The sequence below is a fragment of the Sebastes umbrosus genome, chromosome 2 (assembly GCF_015220745.1).
Source record: "Sebastes umbrosus isolate fSebUmb1 chromosome 2, fSebUmb1.pri, whole genome shotgun sequence".
Classification (NCBI taxonomy): domain Eukaryota; kingdom Metazoa; phylum Chordata; class Actinopteri; order Perciformes; family Sebastidae; genus Sebastes; species Sebastes umbrosus.
The window spans coordinates 33,108,326-33,132,725 of record NC_051270.1 but is presented as its reverse complement, the minus strand read 5'-3'; the positions used below and the strand labels follow the sequence as shown (position 1 = coordinate 33,132,725).

At 39.4% G+C, this 24,400-nt stretch overlaps 1 protein-coding gene and 1 long non-coding RNA gene across 2 annotated transcripts in view; both read right to left on the bottom strand.

Annotated features, from left to right (window-relative positions):
• The window catches only part of trip4 (thyroid hormone receptor interactor 4), a 95,737-nt gene that overhangs the window by 37,414 nt on the left and 33,923 nt on the right, over positions 1-24,400 (bottom strand). The window contains exon 12 of the mRNA XM_037793299.1: positions 22,909-23,011. Coding sequence (XP_037649227.1) covers positions 22,909-23,011 — 103 coding nt within the window. The remainder of the gene's footprint in view (positions 1-22,908; positions 23,012-24,400) is intronic.
• LOC119502401 lies at positions 1,171-20,609 on the bottom strand. Its single transcript, XR_005210059.1, has 3 exons — positions 19,137-20,609; positions 10,391-10,394; positions 1,171-1,181 (listed from the first exon to the last, which is right to left on the bottom strand). It is a non-coding gene; the product is annotated as an uncharacterized LOC119502401 (long non-coding RNA).

Here is a 24,400-nt window from a genome sequence, read left to right as displayed (position 1 = left end):
CTTGTTTTTAATTCCTATGTATTTACAGTATATATAGTTTTCTCAGGGAATGTGAAATATTTGACATGTTTTTCTACTGTTTCTTGGTGTACTACTGTAATGTATTGTTTTAAGCTGATTGAAGCTGTGTGCAGCGCTATTGCCCGAGCAAAATTTTGCATTGGGACAATAAAGTATAACTTATCTTATCTTATCTTATCTTACAATCCCCGTGAAAACTGGTGTCGTCTTTTCTTTGTGTTGCTTTCAGCCGATTCATCTCAGTATCCCCCAGGTCAGATCCGTAAGGGGTCGTGAAGTGAGAAAGAATTTCACACGACTATTTGACGGATTAATGAGGTCAAAATAACCTGAAATATTTGGGAAATAAAGCATGGCACATTGGAGAAGAGTTATATATAAATTATATATATATATATATACAGTCCAAGAGTTAGTCTGTTGCTTCAGTGATTCATTAAGTGTGCTTTTACTTTTTTCCCAGTGGTTTGGCTGTAATCAGATATTTGTAACCTGGTAGGGGGGCAATACAAGAGGGATTGAAAATGTTTAAAACGTTGGCAACATTTTATTTGCAAATCACAATCCTGAGTAGGAACAAAGGTTCAAAGAGTATAGTTAAGCCCATATGTATGCATGTGTTCACCTTTCAAAGAGATGAGGCTGGCATAAAACCAACTGTAAACAGAGTGGTTTGAAATCCTTCCCAGTAAAAAAAAAAAATACATCTGTAAAACAATAAATGAAATAGCCCTTGTACTCATCTGAGAGCTGGAATGTGCAGTATATTTCTATTGTCTGATTTTCTGTGTCTGGCCAGCGAGCACACACAGCCAGCTCTGTAGAGCGAGCCGCTTACATTTGCTCAATAATCCATTTACTTGCCTTTTCTATTGGCGTGACTGTAATTTTAATCACATGGGCAGTAGGGAGATAAGTGGGGAGCTGCATACTGAAAGCTGCTTGATGGTGACTTGGGTTGAAATCGAGTAATGGTTCCTTACTTGTTGCCTTAATCAAGAATCATCTGGTTATCTCCAGTGAAGGGAAAAGGAAAGGTGAGGGCAAGCTTGAAATTACAGCTTGCTTTTCTCTTCAATACTTTTGAGACTCAGAGATAAGGCGATAGTAGAGGATTCTTTTCATTAGAAATAGTAGCATATGGCATATGAGATGTATTTCTCTTCATCAGCTAAATTGTATGACATCCTAAAGTTTGATTTATGTAAGTAGTAGTATGTACTGTAGTTCCCATAATTAGTGTTACTGTCAAATTGTACTTTTTTACTTAATTTCTTTTCTTTCATTTAAAAAAAAAATATTTAACTATATATTTTGTTGTTTTTAACGGGTGAGGGTTGGGTATAGAGGGGGCTTTGGGGGGAAAATACCACAATATGGGGAACAATCATTTACATTTGTGCTCTATTTGTATGTTTTTGTACACCTGATGTTACTCCCAATAAATTATTAAGGAAATATTAGAATATTAGAAATCTTCCTGATTAAATTATCAGCCAATTCTGATTTTGAGTGAGAAATAATGACCGATGTCTATAATTTAGATCCATGATGAACAATGGTGCGTTTGGCAAGAACTCTTTATTTACTCTTTAAGATTAACTCTTTAATAATTTCTGATTTTAACTTTTGGATCAAAACTGGAACAGAAAAGGAATTCAACCATCAACAATGATTTAAGTGCTGCAAAAGTAACACTTCAATATTTGATATGTTTTTTAGTAGGGTATGTATGAACGAACACATCTCATTTCAAAATGATGACTACTTTAAACAGATTCTACAGGCTTCTAGTTTTGCTCATGAGATCTCGTAACATTTACACAATGACACTGCGTGTGCAATGATGTAGCCACTCTCCTAGAGAATTGTCCGTATGCCACAGCGAGCCATATTACCATATCACCATCTTTACAGGCAGCTTCTGTCCCCCTACAAACCATTACTTGCTGCCTCGCCTCATTAGCATTGCAAATAAGACCTAAAGCAAGAACAGTGATGGCAGCAGCAGCAGCAGCAGCAGCAGAGGAAATAGGACAGAATTAACAAATTATGTAAGAAGCGTGGAACGAACGGAAGGAACAGAGTGTAGCAACAAGGAGGTGGGTGATGAAGAGGAGGTGTCAAGTGCATATTACAAATCTGATTATACCTTAAACTTGACATTCTTAGATGGCATCCATTTCTCTTGGTGCCATACCTTACTCTTCAGGAGATTTATATACAGTGCCTTCTTTGTGACAAGCAAAGCTCCAGTGTACAGAGTTTTCTATCCCATTGTGTGCAATAAGTAATTGAACAGTAGCTTCTCCATAACGCTAATACATTATTGTTGATCAAAAAAAAAAAAAATCCACATGGTGGAGAAAACATATATATATATATTTTCCAAGAACGTATGACAAATTCCTATATAATGCATCATTTAGAAGTTACGGGAGTCAAACTTCTTTGTTGAGCAGCAATCAGACCTCAAATTAATTACCAGTTCTCATATCAAGCTGAATTTATGACAAGTTTAATGTGTTTAGAAAGCTTTTAACTGAAAAAACTGTCATTAAGATGTGGCTGCCTCACTTAATGGTTCTAATCCAAACCTTCTGGTGCAGTCAACGTGATATTCAGCTTCATTACTTAAAGCAGAATTTTGTTAAATACCTAATGACATTTAACTACTGTAAACTGCTCTTTTCAGCTACTTTTAAGACAGGGCAATATCTGTAAACTCGGCTAGACAGACAGCTTTGCAGTGGAGTGAACAGGGCGAACATGAACAATAATACAACTTTTATTTGAAAGTGAAAATGAAGGTGAATCCAAACTGTCCTACCTTATCGCACTACGGCACTTTTGTGCGCGCAGTGTTACGGTGCAACAAGCAAATACATGGACATTTCCAAGTTGTGAAAAGAATAGTTTGACATTTTGGTGAACATTGAGAGTTAGATGTTCAGACTCATGATTGTGCATTAACTATGGACCTAGAGCCGGGAGTCAATTAGCTTAGCTTAGCATAAAGACTGAAAGCAGAGGGGAAACAACCAGCCTGGCGTTTTTTTTACATTTAGTTTTATTCACAGATTCAATTAAATAGATAAAATGTTTTAAATTAGTGAGCTTTAGAACTGATGTTGGGGAGCGACCAGCTGTTTCAACCTGCATACAGTCTTTGTGCTAAGCTAAGCTAATTGAATCTTGGCGCTAATGCTCGATAGTTAGCGTATAGACATGACAGTGGTAGCGATCTTTCCATCTAATTCCCTGCAAGAAAGCGAGTAAGAGAATTTCCCAAAATGTCAAACTATTCATTAAATGTGCTAAATTCACGATGGCATCAGTCGGGACGACGTTATCAGCTGTAACTGCGGTATGAGCGCAGTGCAGAGCGGGTGGGGCACGCTCACATGCACTAACATGCACTAAAATGCACCAGCGGCCGGCCTGGCTATGTAAACAAAGCACAGGGCTACTGGCATTAAAATATACCATATACCTAGATCTAAGTTTTTAAATTGGCGACTAAAATTATTACCATAACTGATAAGAATGATGGCCAAAACTACAAAAATCAGACCTTGTTTGTTTGTATTTTATGTTTTTAAATTGATAGCTTATTGCAATCAAAGCACAACGAGCTGCAATCCTGAATGAGCCACACTACAGGGGAACAATGTTGGCAGAAGTGAATGAGTGCACGTATCAGCGGGTAATGGACTCTGAGAAATGCTGTAATGAAACGGTATCGAGAAAGAGGCCAGAAGGAAGAAAAGGGCAGGCCGTGATGTAAGTGCCACTACTCATCATCTGGTAAAGTCAAGGTCAGGACCTTGTGTGGTCTCATGGTATTTCTGTTCCGCTTTTAAAGAAATGGCCAGAGAGTCAGACTGATGTTGCGCTGAGTTGGCTAGGCAAGACTCAAACTGATTGCCCTTTATTCAACTGACCTTCTTTAGAAAGCTTTGCGTCAACAGAGAGCTAAAATGTATTAAAACGGAAAACAAACAACTACGGCCATGCATGTGTGTATTAATGAAAACCATTCCTATGTCCTTTTTTTTTCTTGCTCAGGAACTGGAAATCGTCTCTTTAAAGAGCTTCCTCGGAGACCACATGTCAACAAAACAAAACAACGCTTTTAAATGCCAACAAATATTGTTCCGTGTTTTTTTGTGGCTGAACTTAATTGCTTGTGACATGCAATGAGACAGGGGTCCTCTCTGAGTCAGTCTGGCAATTATGTGGTGTGTAAGCTGGTCTGGTTTGTGTGGTGTGTCTGCTTAAATGTGGATACCCCTTCTCCCTCCCACAGTGGGGGCAGGTTCGACTTGGATGCTTCGGCACCGTGGCTGCAGGTCTGCTGAACACTCAGTGGGGGTAACACGAGGAGCCCTATAGTTCGGTAATGCAATATTCATGGTGGGGTGTGAGCAGAGCAGTTAAACACAGCAGAGTTGTTAAGAAGACCTTCCAACCCTCTATCAGGGAGCAGCTGCTGCTTGGGCTCGCTCCCCTCTCCACAGCCCATCCTCTCGCTCGAGCATTGTCTCTTTCTTTCGCTGCCCTCCCCTGTTCCCTCTCTGCTGCCTCTCACTCAACCATTAATTTTTAATCACAACTTAAATGGCTGCCTTGGCTGCGGCTGTGGGGGCAGCAAGTCAAGGGCTCTTGCCTCTGGTTACAAAGTAGGAAATAAATTTGAAGAGATCAAGCTAAACATACAGGGAGGGGAGAGGGCTGACTAGGGAGAAATGTACAGAGAGGAAAAATATCAACTTGCTGCTGCCATTACAGCTTAATTAGAATTTCAAACTCTTTCATCTCGGACTTTCCATCGCAACTGCTACAGGAAATTGAGATCAAATTAAGATAAGGAATTGGATTTTTAGAGTTTTTTTTTTTTTTTGGAGGCCTTGAGAATGTAAGACGGGAGAATGAGTGGATTTAGATTACATGAGGTAGATACTTGGATTTGTCAAATGGCGGACACAGACTGATGGAAGAGCTTAAAACAATTACTTGGCAACAATTTTGATCGATTATTCATCTAAGGGATTTTTTTTTTTAGCAAAAATGCCAAAACGTCACTGGTTCCACTTTATATATTGTAAGGATTTGCTGCTTTTCTTTGTCACATTTGATAGTAAACTGTATATTTTGGGGTTTTATACTATTAAGGCATTTACACATAGTGAGCATGTTTTCGTGCAATTAATTCGCATGACAATATATTTTTTTTGAGGGCTGCCAATTGATTAAAATATTTAATCGCGATTAATCGCCTGATTGTCCATAGTTAATCACGATTAATTGCAAATTTTTATCTGTTCAAAATGTAACTTAAAGGGAGATATGTCAAGTATTTAATACTCTTATCAACATGGGAGTGGGCAAATATGCTTTTTTATGCAAATGTATGTATATATTTATAATTGGAAATCAATTAACAACACAAAAAAATGACAAATATTGTCCAGTAACCCTCACAGGTACTGCATTTAGCATAAAAAAATATGCTCAAATCATAACATGGCAAACTGCAGCCCAACAGGCAACAACAGCTGTCAGTGTGCTGACTTGACTATGACTTGCCCCAAACTGCATGTGATATCATAAAGTGGGCATGTCTGTAAAGGGGAGACTCGTGGGTACCCATAGAACCCATTTGCTCCGTAGTCCGAACCAGGATGGCCAACTTCATTATTTTTTTCAACCTTGACAAAGGAAGCGCAGGCAAAAGGTCCACTTCTTCCGTTCTTACTTTTCACAATAAAAGCCCTCAACATATAATATTCACAGGCGAGTATTTCACATTTTTGTGTTGTTTATTTGTTATGCTCCGGTGTGTAAAGGCCTTTAATCTGACAAAATAAGCTATTTCAAAACACCAATTAAAGCTTTAGGAAATTGTGATGAGCATTTTTCAATATTTTTGACATTTTATAGACAAAGTAATCAATCAATTAATTGAGAGAATAATCAGCAAATGAATCAATAATTAAAATAATTGTTAGTTACAGCCTATGACTGACACATCATCTCAAAACTACCAAAATACAAAGAGTATAATAAGAAATACAGCTCACAGCCGGAGTATATAAAAAGCTGAACCACATATTCATGAAGGACAAGGGTGTGTGGATGTTGTCAGTGAGGTGGCAGCACTCGGGTTTTCCCCTGCATTATTTATTTTCTGTATTGGGGTGGTCTGACCCACTCCTGTAATGAGAACTAGAGTCACGGTCTGTTTGGAGTCCCGAGGCAACGCCGTGCGACCGTGTCCCTGGATCACTGCTCAACCACACAGGCCTCTACACAGCCACTGTTTGCTCAGACTTCACTTGGACTGTAAAAGTCAAGCCTTGTTGACACATCTGTGCTGTCTCTCCCCGAGGCTAATGGCTATTACATCTGTCTGCTTCTTTTCAGAGGGAGAGGAAAACTACAAGAATCGCATGCTCTTTTGAAAACAGGCAAAGTGAAAACGCTGACAGCTGATGGAAAGCTGACAGCCTCCTCTGAGAGGAATTACCACTGTTGATCTTTCTCACAAGTGCAGTAAGGTGATTATATTGGTTAAGACGTGTTTTGATAGAAACGTTGATGGCCTTGTGGTAGCAGTGTGTCAATGTTTATACTTTTCACAGGTTACTCTTTACATTATTAGGTAATGTCATATTTTTCTGAAGTGTGCCCAACGAAAACATCATTTTCAACCGAATTACTTTTCACTGCTACAAACTGCTGCAGAGCACATTAAAACATGTTATATGCATATTGTAAGTGAAATCTTTAAGAACATGTACAGTTTATTGATTCAAAATATAATAAACTGGAGCGCCTTGGTACAGTAGCGGAGTGGTTATAATGCTGTTACTGGTATCTGAGTGTTTATATTATTTTTATTTTTTATCTTTGTTGAATACTCGATTCTTATTGGTCAATCATCGCATTCTTCGATCTGTTATTTCTTTACAGCAGACCGTTGCTATGTATAACAGACCGTTGCTATGTATAACAGACCGTTGCTATGGGCGCAGTTTTGATGTCGGACTCTGGAGGACCATTTTTATGTCAAATTATTGATTTCTTAAGTAAGCAGCCGTGTAATAAGCGGGATAATGTACAGCTAGCGGGTCATTGTTGTGAAATAAACACCTTCAGGCTGTACATTATCCCTTACTTCTTTTATTTAAGTTTTTGTTGTTGCAAAAAGCTTTTGACAAAATAGTACAAATAATCCTTAAATAGATAACAATAGATAATGCTGCAACAATTTTAATTTGTCCATATCACTCACCATATCACCCACCCATTTCATTCTGAAATACGGCCAACATTAGTATACAAATAAATTCTTGAATAACAATTTGACATAGGGAAAAACAGATTAATTTATTTTGTCGAATTAAAAGTATAAATAATTACAAGGACCTAGAGCCTGATACATTGACCTCTGGTCTTATCTTATCGCAGATAAATCGTATAAGGGCTGCGAATAACTATTATTTTCTTGATTAAAGTTACAATCTCGAATATCTCCGTTTCGTTTACTTTGGCGACACCTATGGCGATAAGCAGTAACTGTCTGTGTGAGGTCAGTTTGAAAAGTTCAAATCCAATACCAACTGCAGAGTTTTATCGTCTGTAGTCATTGCTCTTTTCTTTGTTTGTTCGGCCATATTAACTGTTTTCTTGCAATGCTAGCAGAGGGTGAAAAAAAAGCCAGAGTTGAGGAGCAAGTCTGTTGCGTCAGCTCCATCTACCCTCTCTGGCGGACCAACCACTGCCGGGTGATAGAAAACGCGTCACTAACTGTGCGCCACTTCTAATTTTTCCCGGAAATGTTGCCACAGACACACAGTTCGTAGCACTGCAAATGCAAGGTATTTCATCAGTGGGCCATATGCTCAATCACCATTATGTTACCTCATTTGGTGATAGATAGTGATTTAACAGACATTTATTTCAATGAAAATCGTCAGGATTATTCCTTTAACTTACTAATCGTTTACTCTATAAAATGTCAGAAAATATTGAAAAATGTTGTTATAAATTTCCTAAGTTCAAGGTGCAGTCTTCAAATGTCTTGTTTTACTATCACATTAGACAAAGAAAAGCTGCAAATCTTCATATTTAATCACGTTACTTTTACTTGAAAAATTACTAGAATGATGAACTGATTCTAAAAATAGTTGTTGTTTTTGGGCTCTAATTGGTATATGTGAACATATACACAAATATGTTGGCAGAGAAGTAACAACAAATTGCAGTAAAGACATGTCAAATATGTTGTGGATGCTTGATGGTGATTTAGAAACACTGACGTCATTACATAGTTGGTAATAAGTTTACATAAATTACATACGTTTACTTGTTAAATGTTAAGTGTCCCTCATAGTATGTTATCATTATGTGTATTACGGCTACAATTCTTTCAAAAAAGAAACAAAAATAGCTTATGTTGTGCATCTATGAAAAGAAAAAAGAATATCAGCCAATTTTTTTCAAACTCTCAAATATCAGTATCGGTATTGCTAAAAATACAGTTTCCATCGAGGTTCACAAGGAACTCACTGTTCTGTTACATTTCAGACTTTGGTGTAATATTCACTTCGCAGTTGGGTGGAAAAACATCCACCGACACTTTTTAACGACATTAAGTGACTCATTGGCTGTGTCTAGTTTAACATCCTCACCTCCGTCAGCTTCTTGAACTGTGCAAATAATCCACCTATTGATCCTCGATTGCTAACCTGACAAATTAACAAAATCAAGGCAGCACACTAACTGCATTCATGCTAGCTAGCAGACCTCACACGCACGCACGCACGCACGCACGCACGCACGCACGCACGCACGCACGCACGCACGCACGCACGCACGCACGCACACACACACACACGCACGCACAGGAGTAATCTCTCACTAATCAAGGACATCGATCACATTGCAAAGCACATCTGTCTGCATCCCCCTTCTCAGTGCCGAGCCAGATTGATTACTCTGACAGGCTTAGGACGGAGACAAAAGACGGAGGGAGAGAAAAGATGAACAAAATAGAGAAAACAAAAGGAAATGTGGGAATGAAAACAGAAAACAGAGGGCAACCAACATAAAGGTCCAGTCACAAAAGAGACAGATGCATCATACATTTTGTATTTGCACATAATAATCTGTGTTAGAGAGCTACGTCTAACTATAAAGCAAGGAATCTGTCCTTCTGTTTGTTATTCGTATATCTCGAGGACCACTCATCCGATCTACTTCACTCTTGGTGGGTGTATTGTTGGGGACCCAAGGGAGTGCAGTGTCGAATGTGGTGCAATTTGGCCAGATGGTGGCGCTATAAAAATTGACTTTTGGCCTGTAACTTTTGAACCATAAGTCTCAGAAACTAAATTATATCTATCTATGTACGTATATAAGCCACGCCCATTTGCGTCCATACTGATTTTCCGCCAAATTATTTGATACTTCCCCTACAAATTTTGTGCAATCGTCACCAAATTTGGTACAAAACATGTCTGGGACGAGCCGGAAAAAGTAACTTTTATGGATTGTTGATGTTCCCTAAAGTTTTGCTCTAGCTGGCCTTCAAATTAGCTCAAATGCTTTGGGCAAAGCCTATATTACACAAAACTGTTATATCTCCTGAATACTTCGTGCTATTGGAACCACATTTGGTGGACATGTGTAGATATGATGTTTGAGTGACCATGACAAAGTTGGTGCCAGTTTGACCAATAGGTGGCGCTGTAGCAGCATCTAACTATAAAGGAAGGAATCTTTGTCTGTGTATGTATATATGACTTTCCTTCGCATATCTTGAGAACCGTTCATCCAATCAACTTCACACTTGGTGGGTACAAGCAGCAAAGACAACTTCTGGGGGCCAAGCAATCGGCCCGTTCCGGATGCTCCCGAACGGGCACTGCTATAGTATTTATAACGCACCCAAACACTGACATTGTAGTTGCAAAAGCACTGTGATGAAGTGAAGCCACTAAGTGCAGTTTGTGTACCTTGTGTGTCTCCATTCATGTACACTGACCCATATAAATACAGAATGTGACACCATAGAAGAATCTGTGATGCTGCTTTGAGAGGAGAAGAGCAGCGTTCAAACCCTGGATCAGGACGGACTGGGAATGAATGATTAGCTGTGCACTTTATGAGCCTGAGGTAAGAATGAAAACAACTACTTGTGATGGGCCCAAGCCTGCGTGTGAAAAAAGGTTTTGAGTTTTTTCTTTTCTCTCCTAGGAAAAAAAAGAAAAAAAATGAAGATCACTTGTACTGCGGAAATAATTTGGTTCCACAGCCGATGTTTTTTAAATCCACTGTGCTGAGTGCATGAAACAGGCATTACTCCCCTTGCTACACTTTCATCCACGGTATATTCCTGAAGACTAAATCAATTTTAACCTCAGGAGTATAACCCTCTCAGGCATCATCAGAAAAACTGGGTTGTGCAACAATACAGTAACATCTATATCTATAACAAAGAACACAATAAGCTTCTCCCACACACATCTATATCTAAATGCATTCACCACACAGAGACAGATAGCCGTTTAAACCAGGGCAGCATGTGCATACGAAGCTCTGTAACACACGATAATTGCATTACATTAAATAACAACTCAATAGAATCTGCAGAGAGAGAGCATGCCATTCATGCAGTAAACGTGACACTAAAGAAAGCACAGGCACGTCAAATGCTGATTGATATGGATTTTGTAATGGTGACTGATAAAGGCAACAATGCTTAGTTGAGATAAGCAAAGACAAATCTATTGCTACAACAAAGAGCAATTTCTTTACACAGGCTTTTCACCCTTTGCTGAGACGGGAAACCAAAAGGTTTCATTACCAAGGGCAGCTGATAAAACCTCTGGGCTCAAGTGCAATCAAATACTACACAAAGCTCTCAGGCAAAGCATGTCTCTGTCAAGACTGCACAGCACTAAAACTAATTTATTTCAATGATATAAAATGTATTGAAATCTGATCTAGATCTACATCAAAATATGCCAAATATTTCTTAAGTGCAGTAAGATTAACATGAGGATATAGCAAAACATGTTCCATCTAGTGTATCTTGAAATGTTAAGAGATAATTGAACAAAGATATGCACCTGGATCCTTATCTGTACTAAAAACTAATCACTTGCTCTTTTACACCACTGTTGAGATCTTGATCCTGATAACACCATAACCTCCATGGCAAAGGTAACAATTAATTTCCCTCATAATAGCCATCTTTTGTGCTTTTTCTGTAGATATTGGAAAAGTAACCAAGTATAAAGTGTTTTAACACAGTCTCATGGGAAGGTGTATGAATAGCGCGACATTACGACGGCATTGCGTGTGTCATGAGGACGCATTTTAGGCTTTTTGCATGTCATTTGTACACCACGCAAAACAAAACTACGGTAACATCTACAGTTAGGTTTAGGTAACAAAACCTATCACTTAGGTTTAGACAACAAAACCACTTAGTTAGGTTTAGGAAAAACATCATGGTTGAGCTTAAAATAAGTATGTAAATTTAGTCAAATACGGAAACAATGTAACATAACTATGGAAAACACGTCACAAACGTCACTAAAAAACATGTCACTAACGTAATTTACAAAAGAAACACCGGTCTCCTGGTTGAAAGTCCTGTGTTTGTTGGACACAACAACCTACCCTCCTGCCCGCCATAAGCGGCCTTTTTCGCTTTTTATTCTACGTCAGTAGCTCTGATCGTAGCATATTTACGCGGATGCGTTTACACTGCAGTCAGTACAGATAACATGTCGTACAAATGTGATGCAAAAAGCAAGAAATGCAAGCTCAAAGAATTATCGTGTCATTTATATGTATTTTCGTGCATTCAAGCTGGTTGTTTTCTACCAAAGCTGTAGTTGAGGTGAAAGTGGGAGACTGTTGTTTTGACATGTAGAGGACCAGATTTAGTCCGTAATGGATGTGGACATGATTTTGTTAAAACTAGAATTTTCTAATTAACTTCTGAAGATTCCCGTAAACGTCTCTGTGAACCTACACATAGTGAGGTGCCATGGGTAACTGCAGTTCACAAAGGCTCACAGAAAAGTAATGTGTACACCTACCAAATCTCAAAAAGCCCTTAGCATCAAGCAAGCTGATCGTATAAAAGTATAAAAGTATAAAAGAAAAAGCCAAGAAAATGTCTCTGAACACCCCCTGTGTACGTTCCCCTACATGCAGCCTGGAGAAGCGTGTTTCAGCCTGTCTGCATACGCAGATGTGTACGCACAGACCCTCGCGGACATGGGCAGATGATGAAATGATTGCAACCAAGTGGATGCAAAATGTATAATTTGGGGCTTAAGAAAGTACAGTATGTCACAAATAGGTTACAGCACATTCTTTCCGTTATTGTCTGTTGTACAAATTTCATAACAATACAGCAAAATACTGTTACAGATTAATTTAGTTCAGCGAATGCAATTCAGCAGGCAGGAGTGTTGTCAGTGAATCTGTAAGGACAAGCACATCTAGTATGGCAAAGTTTATTGCTTGGGGCTCCCTCTTGCTCCCATGCCTGTGTGCTCTGGTCTCTGCTCAACAGCTCAGCTCTCTCCTCTCTCCTCTCTCCTCTCTTCTCCTCTCCCCATTAACCGGCTGACAGATCAGTAATAAACACAGCCTGTCACCTTCAAGGCCTGCCTCTCATTTACTAGAGAACACATGAAACCCCGCTCTCTTGTTCCCTCTCTATCTATCTCCCTCTCTCTCTTCCCTTCATCCGCCGGGCTCATTGGAGCTGAAACCTGATTTTTGGCCCCGGCCGCCTCCGAGGCAGCGAATTCTCCTCTGCACCCAGATAGTCCTGAAAAAGGCATGAATATTAAATGGAAAATCCATGAATAAATAATCAAAAAAGGACTTCCGTCGCTCTAACCTCTTTCTGTCTCCCAGCAGTGGATGACAGAGGAAGAGCGCAGGGGAGAAATAGAGGAGACAAAAAAAAAAAAAAATCACGACCACCTCAGGAGAGAAGGTGGACATTTGTTAGGTAATTGGCTTCCTCTATTTGCAATCCCATGGTGCTGCGATTTCACACATAAAACAAAGCGGTAATCACAAGGTAACTGTGCAGCCGATGGTTAGAGGAGCAAAATCCAACTGCAATATTTTCCCTCGAAATATATTGTGTTATTTCCATATGTGGTGCAACCTGAGGGATAAAAGCCATACATATTGCAACAGCTCGATAATGTATGCGTGGAAAATGCAAATGATATTGAAAAGAGAGCTGGAAGTGCAATGTGTACAAGGGATATGATGTTGAATGCATAACAAACAAATAAAGAGAATCATTTATATGTGATATACACTCACTAGTCCCTCGGCACGTGGCTGTTACACAGGAACAAGTAAATATAGATTATTTTGCTTCAAGCTATTCCCAGAAGGGTGCTTAATATGTATTGTACTGGATTTCAGTGGCCTGCATTTTTTAACAGAGCACATGGAGACAAAATCACGAGACAAGCATACAGTAGCTACTAGTGAATAAGTTACTGTATGTTTTGCTGCTCTATTATATGTGTTTGTGTGGATTAGTGTTACATATAGTGTAAATTGCAGCCCCAGTGTCATCCACTAATCATCCCTGTGATGAGTCCATCAAACAAATTGAATTTGAGCAGTAGAATAGTAGTTAAAAGGAAACCATACCCCTTGTATGGCATCTATTCTCTAATTGCTGCCCTATATAGCATTTTTCATTGTTAGTGGCAGTCCGCCATTTAATGGTTAAAATAATCTGCACATAGGGCTGGATGATAAAAGGATCTTGAAAATGTTCACGATAAAAGTTTCTATGATGATAAATTTGAGATTTATATTTTGATAAAGTTATTTTTTAATCCGTTTTCCTCCACCTACAAAAACACTACACGAACAACCACTGTAACACGGTGGATAGATTGTTTTGAACGTCAGAACCACCACAAAATGACTCGTTTCACTGTCAGAATTTGATCAGTTCGGTCCGATAACATTTGGAAAGTCTTGAAGACCCCCACGATTTAATTATTTTAAGTTATTCAAGTTAGCATAGGGGTAAGCCGGAAGTTAGCCGGCTCCACCGGTGGAAGTCTCTGGTGCACATGCTCTGCCCAGTGAGCAATTAACAGTTAACATTTTGCAGAAGTAGCGTGCAGCAGTGAGATGGCCAATAAGATGTGTCGATGAGAATGAGAATACTCTTAAAACTGTAAATTGAGCATTATTATTAGTAAATATATATATTGTGTTAATGATCAACATTGAGCAATATAAAAAAACATATGGTGATAACATTTTTGGCCATATCGTCGGGCCCTATCTTCACATGAACGAGGGAAACAAGGTATGCATATTTTATTGTATTAATTGCATCTCATTGATGTCAGTCTGCTTGCTGTTGACTCTGCTAACTCTGTATCAGAGCTGTATTAAGTTACTGCTAATGCAAACCCAACAATTCCTACTGCTGCTGCTTCACATTAAAAGCATTCAACTGGTGAAAGACGGGGTAGCTTTTATTGTGAAGCTGTCACAGTAAACGCAATGAAGTTGTCATTTAGGCTATCTGCTATTGTGTGGAAATCACATCACGGTTGCTCACGGCGTGATGAAAAAAAAGGCCAATTATTGACTGACTTCTTTATTAAAACAACATGAGTTTGTTTGGCTGCACTGTAAACAGTTTAGGGGTGGGAGAAAAATCAATACAGCATAGTATCATGATATTTTGTGTGGTAATATTGTATCAATACACAGATGTCAAGTGTCTATCTTTTATTATATAAACTATTAACCTCTTCCCAATCCGACGGCCCGTCGCTGGGCCCGACTGCTATTTTTTCGGAGGTTGGAATTGGCACAGTGTTAAAGCTACTGATATCATATGAAAACCTAGGAATCAATTTGTACCAATGCCATGTTAGCTTGTTGGGAAGAACGCTTAATAACGCTCCAAAGTTACTTAAAGCTTTAGTGAGGAAAAACTGGCATGGCCATTTTCAAAAAGGTCCCTTGACCTCTGACCTCAAGATATGTGAATGAAAACTCTGAGGTGAACAGAATGAAAACTGTATCTTATTAGATAAAATAGATGTTGACTAACTGCATAATTTGCAGTTGAAAAAAGGTAATAATCCCAATATATCTTCACAGCACAATACTCGTATCATGACTTAAGTATCGTGATAATATCGTATGTAGGGGGCTCTGGTGATTCCCACCTCTAAAACAGATACACCAGTGTCCCTTAGCTGTTGTATGTCTAACAAATTAGCTGCTCAAGGAGTGATTGCTGCAGTATTGAACTGCACTTGTTGTTATCACCAGTATCCGCCGGTATCACCTGAAGGATGAGACCTTTAAGGCCATTCAAGACGGTGAGAACATTTCCCGTACACAAACATGTAATAATGATAAAGACAGACCAGATCGCACAATGACTGAGCTCACAAGACGTGAGAAATTATGGCTTAATTTTGTTGGGGAGAAAAGAGAAATAAAAAATGTCCTCTAGTTTGACGATGGTAAATTGGTGCAATTGGTCTATAATTACCCAGCCCATTGTTTTCTCTGAGCTTTACAATATACTACTAACAGCGTGCACGTTTAAGCAATTTGTTTTTGCTGGTGACAGCCACATCCAACTGGCAAGAAAAAGAAACAACCTTCATTTGGAGAACCTCTTTATATTGTTTTAATGAATGGTATAATGCAACACAAATAAGACAGAGATGGCTGTTAATGCTGTCCATCAGTAAAAATAAGAGAAACTCCATTTCTCATGATGCCAAATTTAACCTATCAAGAGTACATATTTCCATTCATGCTCAATAAATATATTAATAATAAAACATCACTCAATACATGGTAAAAAAACCTGGCTAAGTGTGGGAATATTCCAAAGAGTGTTTGCTATTGATAACGGCTTGAATGGCTGTAAGCTGGATTCTGCTGTACATGAGAATAGATAATCTAAAGAAGTGGAAGAAAATGATTTTGGCGCCTTGGGCTTAAGACCGGAGAACTACTTTGTCGACCTTGAGGTCCTTTGAAATGACTCCACTCTCCAGAGATTTTGAGATTATATATATGTCAATGACTTACGCTAGTCGAGATAAAAAGATCTCATCATGACCTGCAGCTGGAGCTGAATTTCTCATCTTAGCAATTATATCCATGACTTCCTTCCCTGTAGTTGGATCAAACCTCAGCAAAGGAGAGCTCTTTTGTATCTGCTGGAGAGCCATCAGAGTGACTAATCTTTATAGAAAAAGATAAGCCAGTACTCACAAAGCACTCGCTGAATTCATATGTAATATCACAAGAGTTATACGCTCGGCACCAAACTGAGCGAAGAGCTGGAGATGACCTTTTCTGCTTCTAAAGCTGCTAAAGGACGTTCTGTTTTGTTTCTATAATGGATGAATCTTTATAGAACAAATGCACACTACAGAGCTGATTTTTTTTTTAATATCGTGATAACATTTTCAGCCACTCTACTAGCATTACTTTGAAGCCTGCCAAATTATCCCAAGAAGGAACAAAAGGCATCAGATGTCTTGAGCTTATCAACCACATTTTGAACACTTGAACTGTTGCTCTCCTTTGACTAATTCAGTGCTTTAGTCAGTTGAATATGGGAGTGCTTGTACAAGAGATTTGCACGCTTTTTTTTTCTCTTGCTGGTCGAGCACTCTTTAAACAAGGCTTAAGGCCATTTGATTCACTCACGGAAAATTACTCTGGCTATCCACCCTTCATGCTCAGAAGCAATAGGATTTTAATTCTTCGGAGGCATCATAATAGGAAGGTCAAACATAATTCTCAGGTTACCTAATGCTGTGTCCGCCAGAACAGCAAGTAGCAGCTTCAGGCTCGTTGAGCAACAACAGTCCCAGCATGATGGCTACCAATTTCAGCTGAGATGGACGGTGATCAATAGTTCTACAAATACTTGAGTTGGAAGAATCGAAAGTTACGCTTAAATAAATTCAGTTGAAGATGACAAAGGGGATGGAACAGGAATGGTTTATGTTGTGAACAAACTCCCTACCTGACCAAAAGTGTTGCCAACACACTGTAGATTGATTACAGTAGTCTGACCTCAGATCTCTGCCAGACTACAGGATGTTGTTCAGATTCTAGTAGGGGTGGGAATCAACAGAGGCCCCCACAATACGACATTTTATAATATGCAGTATTGTGATAAGATATATTGTGATTTATTACCTTTTTTCAACTGCAAATTATGCAGTTTGTCAACATCTGTTTTATCTAATAAGATACAGTTTTCACTCTGTTCATCTCAGAGTTTTCATTCACATATATTGAGGTCAGAGGTCGAGGGACCCCTTTGATAATGGCCAAGCCAGTTCTTCCTCGTTATAATGTAGCGTAACTTTGGAGCGCTATTTAGCGTTCTTCCTGACAAGCTAACATGACATGATTGGGACCAATCAATTCCTAGGATTTCTAGTTTCATATGATACCAGTATCTTACAACCTCTGAAAGACAGAATAGTGGATTGTTAAGAGGTTAGTAGTTTATATAATAAAATATTGCAATACCATGCTGTATACATTTTTTCCCCCACCCATAGATTCTAGTCATAAAATTAAACAATGTTTGGTGGCTAATTGTAATGCCTCCAACTGGTATGAGATTCAGTATGAGGCCAAAAGATTTCGCTCATGAATACCTGCATGCTATAAGATAATGAACTGTCCTCTGTAACCGAGGAAAACAGACTACTGTTGAAAATCTGTTATGGCCTGATGAGGGTAATTACCTTTTATACAATCTCGGAACCCATCAGCTATCGGTCTAATGAACGATAAGCCTCTTGGGGCAAGGGGCTTTATTTCTGGGGTTTCAGCGGCAGCCAGCAGATATCCGCGACAAGACTTCCTTTTCCGTGCGCTGCTCATTGTTTACAGTCCGATTAGCAATGCGTTCCACAGCTTTTACTCTCCACACGGACTGTTTACCTGCATTAAACCAAAGCCTGCTCAAACGTGATTGGTCTACTACTACTATTACTACTCGGACTACAAACCAGAACGTTTCCGATTCCAAAATCTCTAAACATATTCTGCATATGAATGCAGAATATGTTTATAGCGATTATCTTTTATCTATCTTTTTTTACAAGAAATGGAGCTGAAAAGTTAAAAGTATTCATTAAAAAAAATAATAATAATGTTATTATAGGGTGGAGAGCAGATTTGGTTTGGCATTTTGTATTACAGCTAACAAACTCTACGTGAAGAAAATGTTGTAGTGGTATATGATTCTTGTTTCACTTTTACTATGTGGCTATGTACACACTAGCAGTGTGTACATAGCCACATCATACAGAGGATGTCAGGCTATTAAAACCATGCAGCAAGCGAAGGATAGCTATAAGGAAGGGAAAAGGAAATGTGGGTTCATGTCAGAGAGCCAAATAGCTTTCAACACCCAGACTGACCTTCAGCTTACACAGAAGCACACATACACAGATACACAGGATGTGACCATAAACCATAATGCACATCCCTTATTACAGGGAGTGAGCCTTGGCAGTATGCCATTTTAAATGTCACAGACTCCTCCACGGGGTAATGACTGATCAACCTGCGCCTAGCATAGCCTAGCATATAATCTACAAAGCCAACTGTAAACATTATTTGATAATTGCCAAATGCATCCAATAATGTTCAACCATATGTGGGTGTGCTAGCTTTTCCGTCCTTTCCAGCTTCCATGCTGTAATATGCAATATTACCAGACTGCCAGTAAAGCAAAGCGTCAGCTAGAACTGCCGATCCTACTAGAAACAAGACGCTGGACTGCAGCACTATGCAGCTCTCGGCTCATTTGTTTGGCTTGCTAGTCAGAAAAAACAATTCCCATACTTATAAAAAACCTAAAGGGATGGTTCAGGCATTTTTAAGGTCAGGGTTAGGGCGTTCAGCAAGCTTGGAGAAGCAGACAGGAGTACCGACACCAGAGCAAAGCAATACAGCGCTGTGGAGGGGGACAGTAGAAAGACCTACCTGAAAAAAATCGATATTCATTTAAGTGTCACCGCTTTATCTTGCTGTCAGACAGCCCTTTCCTTCTCCTTTCCGACGGGGAACTGAACTGAAAATGTAACCTTTCTACGCTCTCTCCAAAGCCAACACGCTCAGATGACAAACACAGTATAGATATGTTTAACTTTCAGTTCAGTTCGCTGTCGGAAAATATTGTAAATATAACATATACTTAAGCTAATATAGATTTTTTTTTAGGTGAGCCTTTGTTTTAGGTGGCTAAAATAAGGTTTTCTGTCGGCCCCATCCACAGCACTGTATTGCTTTGCTCCGGTGTCGGTGCTCCTGTCTGCCTTGCAATGCTGGGAGCACACCGACTGTCATCTACCGTAAGTAATACACCTACTAACTGTGGATAAGTACCTCATACAACCCCACTTCAAAACACCCAAACTATGCCTTTAAGCAGCTGCAAATGATTATATATATATATATAGCACAAAATGGAGAAGAGCCAAAGTGAAGAAAAACAAACCTCTAGCAAAGCAATTAGACCAAAATGTTTTTCATCACTGAGCAAACAGATTAGTGATGAATGAAATTGAAGTCATACTGACTTTAATGGATGGAGATTATAGCCGTTATGTGTAAGCATTTGAACTGAATGTATATCTCAAATGGACCCCAGGAAGAGCAGTTGTTGCCAAGGTAACAGTAAATGGGGATGTAAATAAATAATAAACAAGAAAAGCCATGATGACTAGCTAGCATTTGACAACCTGATGTTTTATAATGTCAAGGCTCGTTACTTAGTTACCAGCCAATATTTATCAAGGCTCCCACTTTTCCACAGCATGACTGCAGGATTTGCTTAATGAAAGAATCCATCTCAGCCGCCACACATATTTTCACACTATCTACCACATTAACGATTAACACGCTAATGAAAACAACAATTGTGCGTGTTATGTAATAAAGCACTGCTGAAAGGACTGGAAAAAAGCAGGGAGCTGTAGCCTTTTCTGGCTCATTCTGATGAGGCATGAGATGGTTGGCAATGCCAGTGACAAGCGGATCTTGTCGATGTAAGCTGCTGTGGGAGCAAAAAATACTTGTGCTAAGCCCCCCTGAGTAAGATGAGCGGCAACGCCGTGACCCGTGAGATGCAGTGGGAATTGAGGTGGAAGAGGGGGCGAGAGAGCAAGAGACTGAGATAGTGAAAAGCTCTGGTGACAGAAGAATAAGACAGGCTGGACTGTGTAGGTCCAGTGGGTCAGGATAACTGATCCAAATGCCGGGCTAATGGGTAGAGCAGGGGGCATGTTGTGATCAATGCACACGACATGACAAAAGCATGCAATGCATGCAAAACTGTACACACATGTACAGAATGAAGACATGGTGCTACGGGAGGTATGATGGGTACCATAAACACATTGTAATAATAGAGGGGTAAATAACTTTGGTGCAGAGGTGGGACCAAATCATTGTTTTACAAGTCAAGTCCCAAGTCAAGACAGTCAAGTTCCAAGTCAAATCCCAAGTCAAGACAGGCAAGTCCCAAGCCAAGACAGGCAAGTCCCAAGTCAAGACAGGCAAGTCCCAAGTCAAGACAGTCAAGTCCCGAGTCAAATCCCAAGTCAAGACAGGCAAGTCCCAAGTCAATTCCCAAGTCAAGACAGTTAAGTCCCAAGTCAAGACAGGCAAGTCCCAAGTCAAGACAGTCAAGTCCCAAGTCAAGACAGTCAAGTCCCGAGTCAAATCCCAAGTCAAGACAGTCAAGTCCCAAGTCAAATCCCAAGTCAAGACAGGCAAGTCCCAAGCCAAGACAGGCAAGTCCCAAGTCAAGACAGGCAAGTCCCAAGTCAAGACAGTCAAGTCCCGAGTCAAATCCCAAGTCAAGACAGGCAAGTCCCAAGTCAATTCCCAAGTCAAGACAGTTAAGTCCCAAGTCAAGACAGGCAAGTCCCAAGTCAAGACAGGCAAGTCCCGAGTCAAATCCCAAGTCAAGACAGTCAAGTCCCAAGTCAAATCCCAAGTCAAGACAGGCAAGTCCCAAGTCAAGACAGAAAAGTCTTGTGTCAAGTCCCAAGTTCTAAACTTTGAGTTTTGAGTCCTAAACAAGTCATAACGAAAAACTTTTATATTTGGTTTGATTTATGTGATGGGACCCCGATACCAAAAACATTTCACAGGTTCTTGAATTACACATTGTCCTACATCCAGTGAGGTACAGTACGTACAGACTTATCAACTGGTGTCTGTCTCCATTTCTGAGGGGATATCAATGCTCTTATGTGAATTTGTTACATTTTGTAAGGAGTTTTGTGTTGCTAATTTCAGGATATTAACTGTTAGTTTAACTAAAATAAGTACATCAGTCACAAGGCTGCATTACTAAACAACGGGCTGAGAATACGTATATCAAATAACACATGTGAGAGTCAGAGCTGGAACAAAGCAGGAAGACTGTATTGTACCAATACACCTCCTGGCAGGCAATGATATGCAAAATACCACTGGTTCAGAAAAAAGGTAACGTGGTATGATGTCTTTATGGATGGTATTAATATGAGGTCATCAAAACAAAACCAAAAAGTAAAGGTTTACCTAAGTGTTTCTCTTTTTTTCTGAGACAGCATTTGATCATTTTTTTCAGAAAACAAATCCGTAAGGTTCAGTATTTGTCCCTTTGGGGAAAGTTTGAGCCTGAAACAGGCTGCAGGTACTGTAAAAACGAATCATAAAGTCTATTAATGGTTAACAATTTACTATGGGCAAGTTCAACAAAGCCATATTTATTTCACCACCGCTAGAAAGTAAGCTGCTGATTCATAAAACCGCAAGCTACTGTAGGTTTAAATAATGTAGGTGCACATTTCCCTACAGCGATCTGTGCTTACGACAGCAAGCCTGTAACGATGCGTCAGCATGTTTCATCAGGTCAAGCCTTTTATTCAAGACCACGCTAATGCCAGTTAGAATGAAGCATATAAACAATTTAAGACTTTAAAATAAAGTACAGGAATACATGAGTAGCCTGAGTTTTCACTCCAAATCTCGTGTAGCAGCAAAGTGCAACATATTGACCACCTCTAAAACGGAGACAAAGACTTCTGAAACCTTCTATATCAGTATCAAATTCAACACATTTCTAAAGACCTGCTAAAATCCTATACAACAAGTTTCTTTTTACTGGTCAGATCTGTCTCTAAAACCTTTTTAAATGTTCCTAATTTTCACAAAAATGGACACACGGTCATCATATCCATTGTATTAAGACACAGCTCCTGCTACATTTCACCTTAAGCCTCTCAAAAAAAGCTTTTTTCCATCAATCTGGAAAGATCTGAAAGAGGCACAGCTGCATAAACAATCCTCTCAAGTCTTTAGAGGGTTTTGAAATATTAACAAAAGAGCTTGCAGGTACATCATTTTGCAGCAGCGGCTATGGCAGCAGAGGGAAAATGTGTTTGAGTCCTATTATAAATCACACAATACAGCAACAACACTGCACATCCAGGCCTGGCTTGTCCCCCAGGCAACCTGACAGCAAAATCCCGTCTTTACAGATGGCTCTCAGAGACGATCTGTACATGTGACGGGAGAACACTTTGTGCGTGTAATTTTTGTTTTATTAATGAACATATAGTAATCAGACCCTGTGCCTGGCATTATCACTCTTTTGCAGGTCCATTTATGCATGTGTGTGCGCATACAAATTCAGAGGAGAAGGCTGATAAAAAAAAAAAGAAGAAATCCTTAGTGGGTTCAGGCTAATTTCATCCACTTCACTTCCCCTTACATGAAAGAAGTAGGACTTACAGATCTTGTGCTTCCCTTTCATGGGGAATTTCACCAGCAGCTCGTGGGGGTTGGTGCAGATGAAGACGAATGGGGAAGCAGACTCCTCACAGGTATCAGGGAGCTGCAGGGGGGGAGGGCGAAGGAAGGAAAGAACAGTTTAGCATCACAGAACTAGCATGACCACATTGTGCTCAGAATATGGTAAATCTTATGATGCCCGGTATCACGGTAATGAAAAATTCAGTGAGCGTCTCTGCACCTACATCAAGTGAAATGTCCTCCATGCCTGATGTAATACCACATGCCCCGACAGCAACTGATCGTTATGAGTCTCTCTGGGTTTTATGCACTATAATTGCACAGCTAATGATGCGGTTGCTAATGAGATAGTTGCACCACTTGCGGGCAGCAAAGATGAGACAAAATGTATTACAACCAGCACCGAAATCCAAGACATCCAAACTATTTTTTCAGATGTGGATATTAGGGCTGTCAAAGTTAACGTGATAGTAACGCTAACACCACTAACTTTTTACACGCATTAACGCAAGTGCGATCTTTAGGTTGTAACGGGCTCAGTCTTAAAGCTAGAGTGAAGATACTAGTATTATATGAAACTGGAAAACTTAAGGAATCCATTGGTACCAACCATGTCATGCTAGCTTGTTGTGAAGGAGGTTAAATAATGCTTCAAACTTGCACTACATTTTGGGCAAGGATAAACTGGCATGGCCATTTTCAAAAGGGTCCCTTGACCTCTGACCTCAAGATATGTGAATGAAAATTGGTTCTATGTGTACCCACGAGTCTCCCGTTTACAGACATGCCCACTTTATGATAATCACATGCAGTTTGGGGCAAATCATAGTCAAGTCAGCACACTGACACACTGACAGCTGTTGTTGCCTGTTGGGCTGCAGTTTGCCATGTTATGATTTAAGCATATTTTTTATGCTAAATGCAGTACCTGTGAGGGTTTCTGGACAATATTTGTCATTGTTTTGTGTTGTTAATTAATTTCCATTAATATATATACTACATTTGCATAAATCAGCATATCTGTCCACTCCTTTGTTGATAAAGAATAGTAAATACTTGACAAATTTCCCTTTAAGGTACATGTTATATAATCACGATTAACTATGGACAATCATGCGATTAATCGCAATTAAATATTTTAAACGATTGACAGCTCTAGTGGATATACACCCTGTCAAACACACAAATAAAACTGTTAAGACCATGTGTACAATATTTATGTGTTCGTCTAGCAATTACACATAGAATCGTTAACTTCCATGTCATAATTTATTAAAAGCCTACTTCTAGATTTACAGGAATGCGTCCCATTTAACCACATCCATGACATATTTATGCATACCATATACCACGCCATGCATCATCCCTAAGACGGAAAGGATGTTTTACAGCACATAATTGACAGCAGCCCACAGCGTACCCGTCTACCCCCCGTGTTATTGATTGGTCTCTCAGGTGAGAGTATGGAATT